The 13,607-nt window shown below is 38.8% G+C and overlaps 1 protein-coding gene across 12 annotated transcripts in view; it reads left to right on the top strand.

The window, feature by feature from the left end:
* Positions 1 to 13,607, top strand: part of MARK3 (microtubule affinity regulating kinase 3) — a 64,646-nt gene that overhangs the window by 46,575 nt on the left and 4,464 nt on the right. For 2 of the 12 annotated variants that reach the window (XM_082059601.1, XM_082059605.1), the window contains 5 exons: positions 478 to 581; positions 5,298 to 5,462; positions 6,186 to 6,443; positions 8,794 to 8,820; positions 13,471 to 13,515. In XM_082059601.1, the coding sequence (XP_081915727.1) occupies positions 478 to 581; positions 5,298 to 5,462; positions 6,186 to 6,443; positions 8,794 to 8,820; positions 13,471 to 13,515 (599 nt within the window). The remainder of the gene's footprint in view (positions 1 to 477; positions 582 to 5,297; positions 5,463 to 6,185; positions 6,444 to 8,793; positions 8,821 to 13,470; positions 13,516 to 13,607) is intronic. The other 10 variants (XM_082059609.1, XM_082059610.1, XM_082059611.1 and 7 more) reach the window with 7 other exon arrangements.

Here is a 13,607-nt window from a genome sequence, read left to right as displayed (position 1 = left end):
AAACTTGTCCAGTGTTTTATGGTATTTTAATATTTAAAATCCATGTTTACCTTCCCACTGAATTTTACCACATTTGTCTCAAGTCTTTGCTTTTCCTATCTTGTTTAAGGGTATGATTTTACTTAAAGGAAAATGCTACAATCTACAAGTGGTAAAGTATTTCAAAAGCAGGCTGTAAAGACATAGGCTATCCATGCTGAGAATTTGTAATTCAGAACATTGGTAATTAAAAACTTTAAGCTATATTACTTTTGATCCATCAATGTGAAATACAAAACAACTTGTTAGAATAATATTTTTTTATTGCATTACTCCTTAAAAATACTGGAAAGGGTTTGTATATTAACTTATTTAATTATTGTAAGTCTTATAACTGTGTAGAACGAGCATGAAGTAAAACAGTGTTCAGTTATATGTAGACTTAACCCCAGAAAAGCCTTTTGTGAGGAATAACAAGCCTGTGTTTTCTAATTGTAGAATAATACTGCCCCCGGAGCAATGACACGACGCAACACATATGTTTGTAGTGAAAGAACCACTGCTGATAGGCATTCAGTGATACAAAATGGCAAGGAGAACAGGTACATGAAATGTCTTCCTATGGTGTGTGTCCCTTGTCTTCACATTTCCAAAGAACTGTAGTGCCTAATTTAAAAATCAGTAGTGTTCTAGTGTAATTCTTAAAGAAAGGTGAGTACAGATCTTTGGTTATGCAGCACCAGTAAGTATGTTGTGTTGTTTTGATTTGTTTTCTATGCCTAATTCATGCAATCTTTATACTTAGAATGTAAAAGGAAGATCCTAATTTCTGGTTTAATACATGTCATATTTGTACAACGGTCACCTTCAATCAGTTGTTAATGCCTGTGGCCAAACAACATATGCTTGCAGAAGAGGCTTGGTTAGTGTGATACTATGAAGTCCATCTCTCTTGGGCCATTTTCTCTTTACATTTCACTCTAAACTGTACTTTGGGTTTATTTGGAATACCACTTTTTCTACAAAGTCTCAGGGAGAAAGTAACTTTTTTCTGAGCAAAGGTGAAACAGTGATAGGCCATTGTCTTGGACTAATAATGTTCCTTATTGACATTCTTGTAGTCTTAATTCCTTCCCAATATTTACACAACCCATTTTGAGAAGGGGGAAGCACTAATATCTCCACATTCTAAGTGAAAACAGGTTTTCTCTTGCTTTGCTGAATGAAAGCCTGACTGGAGCATGCAGTGGAATTGGAGTTGACCAGCTCGTGCGTTAGCACCATAGCCACATCTAGTGCCAGCTTCCCTGGGAGCCCAGGACTGGGGAGAGCTGTGGAAAATAAATATAACAGTCAACGTAGACATTAGGTACAGAGTAACACTGGTGAAGAATAGCACCGTATTTCCTGGATGGCTGAGGTGTTTTAAGCTCCAACTAACTGTGCTTCACAGAATTTTACTGGTCTCAGTAGTTGGTAGCAGTTAAGTAGTTGATCATTGCCAGGAGAGTGCCCAGATAGCTGGTACTTAATAAAAAGGCTTAGGCTTGGAGGAAGGTGTACCTCTCTCCTACTCTTCCCAATTTTCTCTACCCCCTTCTAACTTTGTGATAAATTGTAAAAGGTGGGAATAAAATACTTCTAACTGTTTTTGAAGTTGGTGAAAGATCTGCCCTTTTTTTTTGCACAGAATTTTTCCCCTTCCTTTCAGCAGTTTATAAGGAAGAGTGGTGAAATTGTGATGTTGAATGGAAAGTCTTGTCTGTCCCTTGTTTGACTCCTGGAGCTTAGGGATAAAGAACATGATGTTGACCCTGTCTCTTCCTCCTAGCTTTCTGCAAACTGAAAGTGATTAAGGAAAAAGTCAAGTATAAGTTTGAAGAGTGCCAAAAGTCTAGCCAGCCAGTCAGCTGTCTTGTGAAGTACAGAGTAGCTATTTGGTACTGTCTCTTAGTGTGTCTGTCTCAGCCTTCATTGCTTAGTCCTTGTTAATGTTACCAAGTTTGTTTAGGTTAAATCCCACCATCCATTCTTTGATTTGATATGTTAATAGTTTTTTTAAAATTTTCTTTCCAAACTCTCTTTGAAAAATGAATCTTTCTGTCCAAAATAGTTTTGATCAGATTTGATTACTTGATTTCTTGGTTTAACATTTCTGTTCATCTTTAAGCTAATATATTTGCAATATCTTGTCTACAATTTCTTTATTAAATTTTTAAAAGTTATGAGATATTGTTTACTAGGAATGCTTGAGATTCAGATGTCCCCTTAATTTAGGAGTAACTTCATACTCATAAAGAGCTGTCTTTTGAAGTTGTGAGTTTTTTTCCCAGCTTTGAGTTTCTCAGCAAACTGCCATTTTTCGGATTTGTCACGTTTTGGCAGTAAGCTCAAACTTAGCATTGAGTAGTACTTGGCAACTACATTAATTCTGTTCTATATCCATAGTTGGTTATCCTTATGTAATTTACTTTTTATTGTCAATACAGTATCTAAATATCATTTGCCTCTCCTGCAAACTTTAGCCCTATTTAGGTCAACCGAAATGTCTGAGCACTTATATTTTCAGTGTCAGGGAAAAAAAAAAGCTTTATAGCTTTGTCATGTATTTTTAATTACTACTTTTGTTGCTCTTTATAGAGGGTTAAAATGAGAAAAGATAATGAGAATGTATTGCTAATTGTTTTACAGTTGGAGACTTTTCATTGTCTGAAGTTCTTCAACAGTAAAGTGCACATTCATTTTGGCATAGTTTCAGAATTACTGTGATTTGGCACAGAATTCAGAATTTATGTCTGAATATATTTTGTTGCTGTAACTGGACAAAGGCTTGACTGGTCACGTGAAGTGCAGGGACCTTTAATGCAGGCTGAATCAACATATGGCTGTTGATGGGACTGGCTCTTCAGAATGAATTCTGCTGCCTTCAGGTGTTTCTGTAGTATCTCTAATATTATTGTACTCTCAGCTTGGCAGAAAGTAACTTTAGAAACTTGCTTCATGGAAGAAAAACTATTACAAGATGTGGAGTAGAACCTGGTCTTTGTATAAACCCAAGGTTTTGTTAAAAATGCTTTTGGAACGTCTGTTGGTGGCAGATGCGAAAGGCAAGAGTGATTACTGTAAATGATTTGTTGCAGATTGGATTTTAGATTTTCCACATCCAGTCAGATACTGACTGTGGCCCAGGGCAAACATGGGAGACTTGCCTTGAAAGGCAAGATGTACGCATTTAAAGTCTCCATTCTTTCTGTAGAGGAAGCGTTAACATGTTGCTTGTTCTGTTTTTATCTTGCACACTGAATTCTGAGAAGGCCTTATTTCTGAAGGTACGGGAACTCTGAAGAATCAATAGCTACGGGGCTTGCTGCTGGAGAAAGCAGCCTTGCAGACCCAGTGCCAGACTGGTCGAAACAAAGGGGTTTTAGGTCTCACATCCCAACTTTAACACATTGTGTGGCTGACACAGGCATTCTGCTGGAGATGGCTCTGGCTTTCCTCCAAAGCCTGAGCATTAATTAACGCACTTGGGGACTCATAAAACACTCTTCATAATGATAGGCAATTGCTTTAAATCATTTGTAGCACAAATGATTTACAGCAGCCTCAGATTTTTAATAAGCCTTGGCACTAATTGGCGGATGTTAGCTCGCAGTTTCTGTGTTCCCAGGCTAGTAATGCAAGGAAGCTGATTTCTAGCAAAGCTTCAGAGGAAGAGATATAAATGCTTTAATATGAGCTGTAGTACCGTATTGCTACCATTAGCTATGACATCTTTGGAGGCAAGTGACTAAATAAAACTTGGGTCTATTGTGTTGTAAAACTAGATTCTTTCTCCTTTATCTTCTACAACAAATTGAGAGGAAAGGAGCTAGAAGTGCTTGCGAAGCTACTGACCAATTATTTGGGGATTACTTGACTTCAGGATATTGCTTTCAAGATGAATCTTCATTACTGTATGATTTCTTTATACCCTGGGGTAATGTAAACGCTGGGCTGTGTTGCAGCCTTCCGTGTAGTGGTGTTTGTAGTCGGCATCCTGCTGGATTCAGCATTGTGGAGAGAGGCGTGCGTGACTCGGGTGAAGTTTTCTACATTCTGAAAAGTTAACAACAAAGCAAAAAGAGGTAGATTTCACTAACTGTTTTAGCCAGCAGCTCTGATGTCTGAGCTGTGGGGTGTTTGCTAATAGTGCTTCAGGAGCTAAGCCTCAGAAGTGGGTCAGCTAATACTTGTAGCTGGACCAGCGTTCTCCTCTGCAAATTCTGACATACCAGAGATAACAGGACTTGAATTTCAGTATGTGTAACCATGAAGTAACTTGACACTGACAATTACTGATTTCTTAACCTTGAACAATATTTCTGAATTGCAATTGCCTCACTTTTAAAGCAAACCTGAGATGAATGGCATGTGGTGTAGCCTGAAAGGCCCGTTATATCTCATGGCCTCTCAGTTTTCTCCCGTCCTTACTGTTACTAAGCAATGTGAAGGCTACAAGGAGTATTTTGGCCCAAAGAAAGAAAAAGATTTCATGCTCATATTTTAACGTATTATACAGCTGGCAGCTACTGCCATTCTGCTATGAAATCACCTTCCTTCAAAGCCTGAATGGTCATTTGGAGAATTTGAGGTTCATGGCTAAGCCATACGAGATGCTCTTCAACAGTCATACCTCCTTCTTCAGAGAACACTTGAGTGTTATTCATTGCCTCCTACTAGTACAGGTTGATTAATAGTCGCCTTTTAGTTTGGGCCTCTCTGGGCTTGTTAAAGATCATATGATGTTGGTTTTGATTGTGCCTGTGAAGTTCTTCAGTTATCAGATGTAGATTGAGATTTGACAGCTTGGCCAACTTACACTGATTTTCTTTAACACAGATAAATTCTGAAAACAAAGTGTTTCACTGCAATAATGGAGCTATCATCAGTCTTTTGGAAAGTGCAGTTGGTGCTTTTTTAATGCATTTTTTAATGTTAAGATCAGTACGAGTTACATGAGTGCTTTATACTAGTGCTTTGGTACAGAACACTGAGTTATTCAGGTTCTGTATGTCAGGGGAGGGTATCACCACAAACTAATGCTAGTGGTAAGAGAATGATTACTTCATAGATGTCAAGTGCTATAGTAAAGATGCTTTTTAAGGGGAGAGTAGGGTAGTTACTGCTGTTTACATAGAAGAGGGCTTTTAGACTTTGTGTTTTTTGATAAATCAGTTAATAGAAGGAAAAGTTTGCTTTTTTTTCTATGCAGCAGTTTGTTGTTGGTCCATCATGCTCTTCTTTCTGCCTCTGCCTGAACCCAAACCCCCTCACAGCCTGACAGAAATGTTCGCTTACGCAGCTAGCCCTGCTTCAGTTTGTACCACATCCTTCTCCAGTGTTCGGCTGCGACATCAGAAGTCGATGTCCATGTCAGCCTCTGTGCACACGAAGATGATGTTGCCTCCAATAGACAATGGCGCAGATAACTTCAGGCCTATGTAAGAACCTGAAATCGTTGTGACACTAACTTATACCCACTGCTTCTTAACTTTGTGCTGTGGAATTTTAGTCCTAGATTGTTCTAGTATATATTGCCCACAAGATGTGTGTTTCCTCATATTTTTTTTTTTGTCATGTTTACATTTGTCTTGTGGTGTGTCAGGCTGTCTGTGACATAATCCTGCAATAATGAACCTTAATTTTTTTCCTGGTGTTAGGACTATTGGACATTCCCTATTGTCGAAGTTTGGGAGACTTTAACTGTGTCCTGAAGGACTTCACTACTTGGAGCAGTTCACTTGTTGAGAATTTGGTGTAGGATACTTTCAAATTAGCAAGATTTTCAGAGATGTATATCTAGAATGTGGAGGGAGAGACACTAAAGTTACCTATTGCTTCTCTTTCCTGGAAGGAAACTTTACTCATCTATTCTTTTATCAGTCTTCTGAGTGAAACATGCCTAGAGTATCTGGTCTTTTCCAGGATATTCCTGTTGCATTGTTCTGCCTATGTAGGTTTCTGTTTCGGCAGCCTTTTAATCCTAACTTCTTACAAGTTTTGATTCCATACGGTGCTGTAATAATGTTGATATTTCCAACTCTGGCCTATATAAAATTGTCTGCTTATGCTTTACTGTAAAACGTAGCGTTTTGTGTTTCCTGCAGAACTGTAGTGCTCCCGTAAAGAAGTTCTAGCGTTGTTTTTTTTGTTTTCCGCTCTAGCACTATTCCCGATCAAAGAACTCCCGTTGCTTCAACTCACAGCATTAGCAGTGCCACCACACCTGACCGTATTCGTTTCCCCAGAGGAACAGCCAGCCGGAGCACGTTCCACGGGCAGCTCCGAGAGCGACGCACCGCCACCTACAACGGACCCCCGGCCTCCCCCAGTCTGTCCCACGAAGCAACACCACTCTCACAGACTCGAACCAGGGGTTCCACTAATCTGTTTAGTAAACTAACTTCAAAACTAACGAGAAGGTAAGCCTCTGAAAATGGTAACGCGGTGTTTCCTTTTTATCGAGTAGTAGAAATACCTAGTAGTTCATTGCTTAGGTGATTTTGTCCACATTCTCCGATTAATGGCTTAACAGTTTCTGCAACTCAAAATGCACTGGCTTATTTTTTTCGTAATTCTTTTTGGTTACAGAAGCCATTTGTTTTTAGCAGTTGAATCAAATGGGATAAAAAGTGGGACACCTTAGTCTGTACTGTTTCTTCTGTGCTCTTCATCCTCACGTCTGAGGTACAAATGCTGCAGAGCTGAAACATTTCAGCTCAGTTCAAAAGCAGCTCACTCTGACTGCACAGTCTGTCAGCAGACAGCATAAACTAGGATCCCAGTCTTAATATTTAATGCAGCGTTAGAAGCTCAGGTTGCATTTCTCAATCACTTAGGCAATCAGTGTTTCCAGAATAATCTTGCTGGTAACACACAAATAGAAGTATCACAGGTGAAAGGATAGGGGCAGTAGACAAAAGCTTGTTTTGGCAGTAGTGCTAGCATACGTCATTTTAAAATAATGGCAGTGCTATGGTTTCAGTCTAGGCAAGAGTCTGGTCAAACCTTGGAAAACTTACTCCTGTTTTGACCTTCAGTTCATGTGTGGATTCTGGTTTTGGTGTGAAGGTATGTTGGTCTAGCCAAAGCCTAGTTTAAGCAGGTGTTGTTCCTGCATTAACAGTTTTTTTCCAATTGGACTTCTAGTTCCAAATTCATGTATGATTTAAGTTAGTTCCTACAAACATAAGATTGAAAACCACCTGTTTGCTTTCTGTATTTCAAACCTGTCAGTTCACATACCACATGCTTCAGACCACTGCGATACCCGCAACTTGTGTTTGCAGAAGTGAGGGTTTGTTTATCTTTGCCCTAAGATAATCTCCATACTTTATTACCCTCCTCATCATGTGAATTTTTTTTTAATATATCATTCTGATCTTGGCCTGCTCGCTTTTGTTCTGGGCTTATATCACATCAGCACAAGCCATTTCCTTCCTGTCTGTTCTGTGACTGTACGTGCCTCCCTCTCATCATCAGAGTATCCCCTTCCTACAAAATAATGCTAAACCGAACTCCAGGTTTTCACAACTGCCTGATTTCAATTTAGAGAGCGAATTTATTTTAAAATCTAGAAATTGGTTCTGTGAAAAATGAAAAAGTGACAGCTTAGCCTTTGGTAAATATTTTACCCTGCTCAGCTCTCTGTCAGCTAACACTTCCTGGGAAATACTGTGCTTTATGAAATACTTTTGTTGTTGTTGTTCTTTTTCTGTTGAGAGATAAAAGATTGATTTAATTTTATTTTTTTTTAAAGAACTAAGTCATCTGCTTTTTGTGAAGTGAAGTCTACCCAGACACATCCTTTTGGCACATCTTTCTTTCTGTACTTTTGTTTGCAATATCCTTACTTCATTTTCCATCTGACTTTCCAAATGTGGATGCTCAAACTGTGAACATGCAAGCTTTTCACTCAGTTGTTAAGGCAGCATTCAAACTTGTCTCATTACCTCTGAGTTTCAGCTTTTGCAGTGTAGTGTGGTTTTCTTGAAGAAGTTTTTCCCCACTACTTTTGACAGTAGTTTAAATTCCATCTGGACTTGATTAAATCACATGCAGCTGTGACACAATAGCACTGTTACAGATGGTGAAGTTTGCACTTGTAGGAGCTCTTACAGCTGGGGCTCTGTTACACTGGGTGCTGTACGAGTTACTAAGGAGGTGACTAATGCCATCAAAGGACACAGTTATGTTTCTTCTCTTTAAATAAATTTTTAAAAAACCAAGTGTTAATTTATTTTACCATTCTCTATGGGGATAAGAATCCTTTTGATTATGAACTACTTATATTATGGTGTAGGCAGTTTTACAGCTTCTGCCACAAAATTAACTAAATATTTAAGGCAATTTTTGGCACAGCGCGACTGACCTAATATTATGAAGGAAGAAACCTAACTCTAGAGATACTAAAGATCTAATTATAGTAGAGTTACTGATTTTTCGCTATTTCAAATACATTAAGAAAATCCAAACATGTTTTTATGTGACCTTGCAGATTGATTTTTCAAGTGTTTTGACATCAGTGTGTCTTTTAATTCGTAAAAACTACTGGTGGCGTATTTCCCAGAATAATTGAGTTTGGAAGTAGCAATGGTAAGAGGTTGACTCTTCAGACCCTAAATCATCTGCCTGATCTCAGAATGTATTGAAGTGTAATTTCATTGTGCATTTTAAAGGAAAACTTTTTGCATGTTTCACTCTAAATGGCTTTTAAAATTTATTTTGTACAAAACTTTTTGTTAATTATTATTTTGGCTTAATTTCTTTTAGAAACATGTCATTCAGGTTTATCAAAAGGTAGGATTTATTTATATTTAAAAAAAAGTGGCTCCTGCAATTAACAAAAGATTTGGCTTTCTAGCCTTGATTTTTCTGAAAACTAAACTTTCTGCTGAGAACTAAATACTTTCTTTTCTTGAGAGGAAAGCATAGAATAAATCCATTAACTCATGATGATACTTAAGAATCTGTGGCACCTGTATAACAAGATGCTAAGCATGCCTTGTGAATTCTTCTTTCTTTGATAGAGTTGGTAGTACCAAAGTAATTCTGTTCTCTGTACTAATACACTTAGCATGCTTATGTTTGAAGAATGAGGTGTTTGATAACAATGATGAAAGTATAAACAAAACATAAGGTTACGAGCAAATAAAGGTAAGTGACGCTAAATTTACATTCTTTATCTCTCTGTTTTATGATATTTTACTTAAAAAATCAGTTCGAACAGTTGTCTGCAGTTGATTCAATCAACAGCAAACTCAACACAGTTGTGAATCTAACAGTTTTATATGGATGACTGAATGAAGATGCAGTGGCTGTGTATATTAAAATGGGATGCATTTGCTGAAGTGGGTTGCAGTTGAAGTACAAATACAGCACTTTAGTTGTAAATACAAAGTATAACATCTATGTGAATTGGTTAAGAAAAGGGAAGAGCTCAGAAGTGTGATTCACATTTCAAGCCCAAAGACTGAATTCAGTTTTAAAATTTGGGAACAAATCAAACTGCTATATTATACATCTTGTAAATCCATTAGGATTCACGGAAGTTGGTTATACAATTTTGATCCACAGGTAAATTTCCTAGTAGAATTTTATAATACTCTGTATAGTTGTTTCATATCTTGAAGCTTCTTAAAGGGCTGTCTTTTCAGTTTCCAGCTATTGATGAAAAATGAGGAGACAGGGCAAATATACAGACATCTGTCTTAACTTCCAAACGCAAGGCTGTGCATGTGATGGTAATTTGAAGTTTGTCAGATCAGTTTAAGGAAATACTTCGATTAGGGAGACCTGAGATATGTAAATTGCTGCCTAAATTTGGGGTTGTTCTCTACAGCCTGAGTCTGAAACTACCTCACCCACTGAAATGAGTAAATTCCATGTACATGTGATAATTAGAGCTCTTCCAAACATGGAAGTTTGGAACTGGTGCTGGTTGGGTTGGCTGGCGTTGTCACAGCCGACTGGAGAGAAGGAGCATGCACCAAACTGCTCATTGAGGAAAGAGACCATCCAACGCAGCGTGGGGGTGTCACTGAGCAGCGGCAGTAGTTTTAACCCGTTGTGCACCATGGGCTGTGGGGTGTGGTAGGGAGCTTTTGTCTCCCTGTAGTCACGTTGCTTTTAAAACAAAGGATTTTGATCTGTGCAACATCCACAGCTGGATGCATATACGTTTGTTACGCTGCTGCTCTGAAGAAACATGGAAACATAATTTTTAAATCAATTTTTCAATTTTCTTTTGACTTGAGACCAGGAATCTTAGGCTATTGTGGAATTAGCTGCTACAGCTTCAATGAATCTGTCTTTCGAATAAGAGATCTCCAGAGTCTTATACCACCTGCACAGGACCAGACTGTGCTTTTAAAATTCTGGTTTAAGTGCACATGGTGTCCATCCATACCTGGTCTCTATGTAGGTACAAAATCAAACTGAAAACGTTGGGGATTTTGGCAATTTCTTCTCGCTTCATATGCTATGAATCTTACCTAAGCTCAGTGTCTTTTATAATGAAAGCACTACTGTAACCCAGTAGTGCATATATACAGTACTGCAACAGCATTCTAGAGAGCCGAACAAAAGTAGGTAATCAGTCACTCCTTTTTTAAGGTACTGAGTTCTAATATTGTGCTCAGTACACAGAGGTATAATATATATGTGTGTGTGTGTGTGTGTGTACATATATATATATACACACATATATAAAATCTTGTACCATGCACTGTCCTTGCCAACCTGCATATTGTGGAAGTCTAACTTTTTTTTTCTGACAGCAAAAATCACTTTCTATGTTCTGGATTTTATTGCAGCACCTTTTCTCCATTTTAGCGTCTTGCACTTTTTGCTGCTTTTCCGTATCTTTCTAGACAGTTTTCTTTGTGTTTACTTGGATATTTAACACAGAGTGTACAAAGATGTAAAGAACAAAAAACACAGCATAACTCAGGACAGATGTATGGAAACATTCTTATTTTTGAAAGCCTTTCAGAAACCATAAAGGAGAGTGCATAGGCATTGCATGACAAATGAGAACATAACTTTCCTATATATTTGTGCCATTCAAAAGACCAAGGAGCGTCTTGGTCCATAAAATAAATTTATGTAAAACTGCAAGCAAAAGCAGAAAATTTGGAGCATAAAGAAGCGATTTGTGGTTCCTGCAGAAGTGACTCTTGTGTCAGCAGTGAGGAGGCCTCAGGGCTGCATCTGACTTGCAAACCCACCACAACAATACTGGCAGGAAAGTGAGGGCCTGGTCCCAAAGCCCCAGTGCTGGAGAACTGGACCATAACCGTGTCCTGCGTGACGAGAGGAGCACCAGAGAGACCGGCCCAGCTCTTCAGAGCTCGGCATGGCGGGTCATGTTCGAGGGTCCCTGTCACCAACCACAGTTCCTCACACTAAGTGGATGCACCCCTGATGCATGGAAACACTGAACAAAGTAAGGATTTTCTGTGAGGCATCCATGAAAGTGTGTTTGTTATTTCAAAGTGGCAGGTATTTTGTAAATAATGACCTTCCTTAGTTCAGAGTACAGTGGTTTACAAACTGAACAGTTCAGCTTAATTTCAACCTAAAAAGGGTCCGAGAACATCATCAGGGAAAAATCCACCCTGACTTTTCTGGACAGATTCCAGTAACAGTGAGAGTATTCACTGTTGGCGACACTGGTTGTGCTCCTGTTTTCTACAACCTTTGGCAAATTTAAAGAAAGAAAAAAACCCGTAAATGCTTGCAGCTCTTAACAGAGTTGTGGTCTTTCACTTTGGAGGAACATAGTAGGTTCTTCATTGTTCAAGTACTCTCACTTTTTCAGTTGAACAGTGTCTTCAAAGTCATTGTTTGCTCTGCCCAGTAAAACGAGCCTTTTCAGACCATCTGAAAGGTGTGGATTTGTTCAGCTGGTACATGTGATGGCTTTTCCCTTTCTCAGTCCTGCAGAGTAGTCAGAAACAACAGGTTCGTGGGCTGTATATATAGACCTTAAAAATCTTTTCCACCTCCTATATCCACCATAGATAAGTAGCACGAGATCTCATGAAAATAACTACCCTTAAAACCCCACATTGAAGCACTAGAATTAGTTGAGGGCTTGCCAGTTGTTTTCTCATGATCTTCCTCATCCTTTTTGCTCCTGACGGTCGTTTATTATAGTCAGTGGCAAACATTTCCCAGCAGAGACCCCGTCCTGCATGGGGCTCTGATGGGACGTGGTTGTAACCATCAGCTCACAGCTGAGGGACTTGCGACTTTCTTAACTGGGTTTCTATCATGGTAGGAAGGTGAATTTTGAGCGAGGAGCAGCTCCGTGTCCTTAGAGCGAGTGCTGCAGCCCTGTCCCTCGCAGCACCGCACAACATCTGTTCTGTGGGACAGGGGCTGCACAGAGCTGTCCTACCAGCCTTGTTCCCTCACTGCAACCCTCCAAAGGAAGGAAAGGAGGAAATTAAGCCTTGAAACACCCCACACACCCTGACAGAAATACCACCATGCATCAAAAAATAAGCTTGCTGTCGTACATTCCTATCCCTAGACACCTGTCAACCAAACTGCTTTAATAATTTATGTTTTCAGTGAAGCCATGTGTTAGAATAGGCTTGATAAGAACCCTATAAAGGTTTTTTCCCTGCAAGCAGAATTAACGCTGAGATGTTGAACTGCAGTACTGCAATAACGGGAAGGTGATTTTTCCCCTTAATTCTGTTTGATACTGTGCTTGTAAAAATGGTAGTGATCAGCAATGTAGCTCAAAGCAATGTAAGAAGACAGAAAGCCTAAGCTTACTCTGGGGTGTGGGAAGATGCATCAGTGTGGGAATTAATAGGATGGAGTTTCCACAGCTCAAGAAATCTTGGATTTGCCTCTGAACTTTTGTTAAAATGTAGATGCGTCTTGTTCTTTTGTGTTAAGGTATTTGGTATTGTTTAAACACCTAATACCTCACATCCGACATGCATGCAAACACACAGGGTGACCAGACTTGTCTGTAAATAGGGAACTTTTTCAAATCTATATTGTATTTACAGATAAAACTTTTAGATATCGTTAGCTTAAAATGATTTAGAGTCATTGCTCATTTAAGAGGTACCTACAAATAATGCAATAACTTCAATATGCTTCTAACATTTTTTGCTTTTAGAACTTCCAACTTTGTTCAATGAGTTCTACAGTATTATATTACATATATAAAAAGGTACATTGTAAAAAATTGTTATAGTGTTTTTGAGAACGGTACTTTGTAGGCTTCCATTTGTTTTGACGATATGCTACATTCTGAAATCGGTTTAACCTACAAAGTTCTTTACATCTTTGTTGCTTTGTATTTTAACACACCTTTGGTATGATTGCAGTATCTTTTAGCAGCTACTCAGATATTGTATGTTGTAGTGTAAGATTTGTCTTCTCTTTCCCACTTCCTTTTGCTTCTGCGTTCTTTTCAATGAGGCTCCCGACTGAATATGAGAGGAACGGGAGATTTGAGGGCTCAAGGTGAGGGTCAAATTCTTGTTTAAAATGTTACTTAGGTGAGTTTGAACCTTTCTCCCCTTGATTATGTGGCACAGTGGCTTCAGGCAGCAGCT

The sequence above is a fragment of the Streptopelia decaocto genome (assembly GCF_964273445.1).
Source record: "Streptopelia decaocto genome assembly, chromosome: 7".
NCBI lineage: Eukaryota > Metazoa > Chordata > Aves > Columbiformes > Columbidae > Streptopelia > Streptopelia decaocto.
Note: the sequence above shows the minus strand (reverse complement) of the source record. Positions and strands in the feature narration are given on the sequence as shown.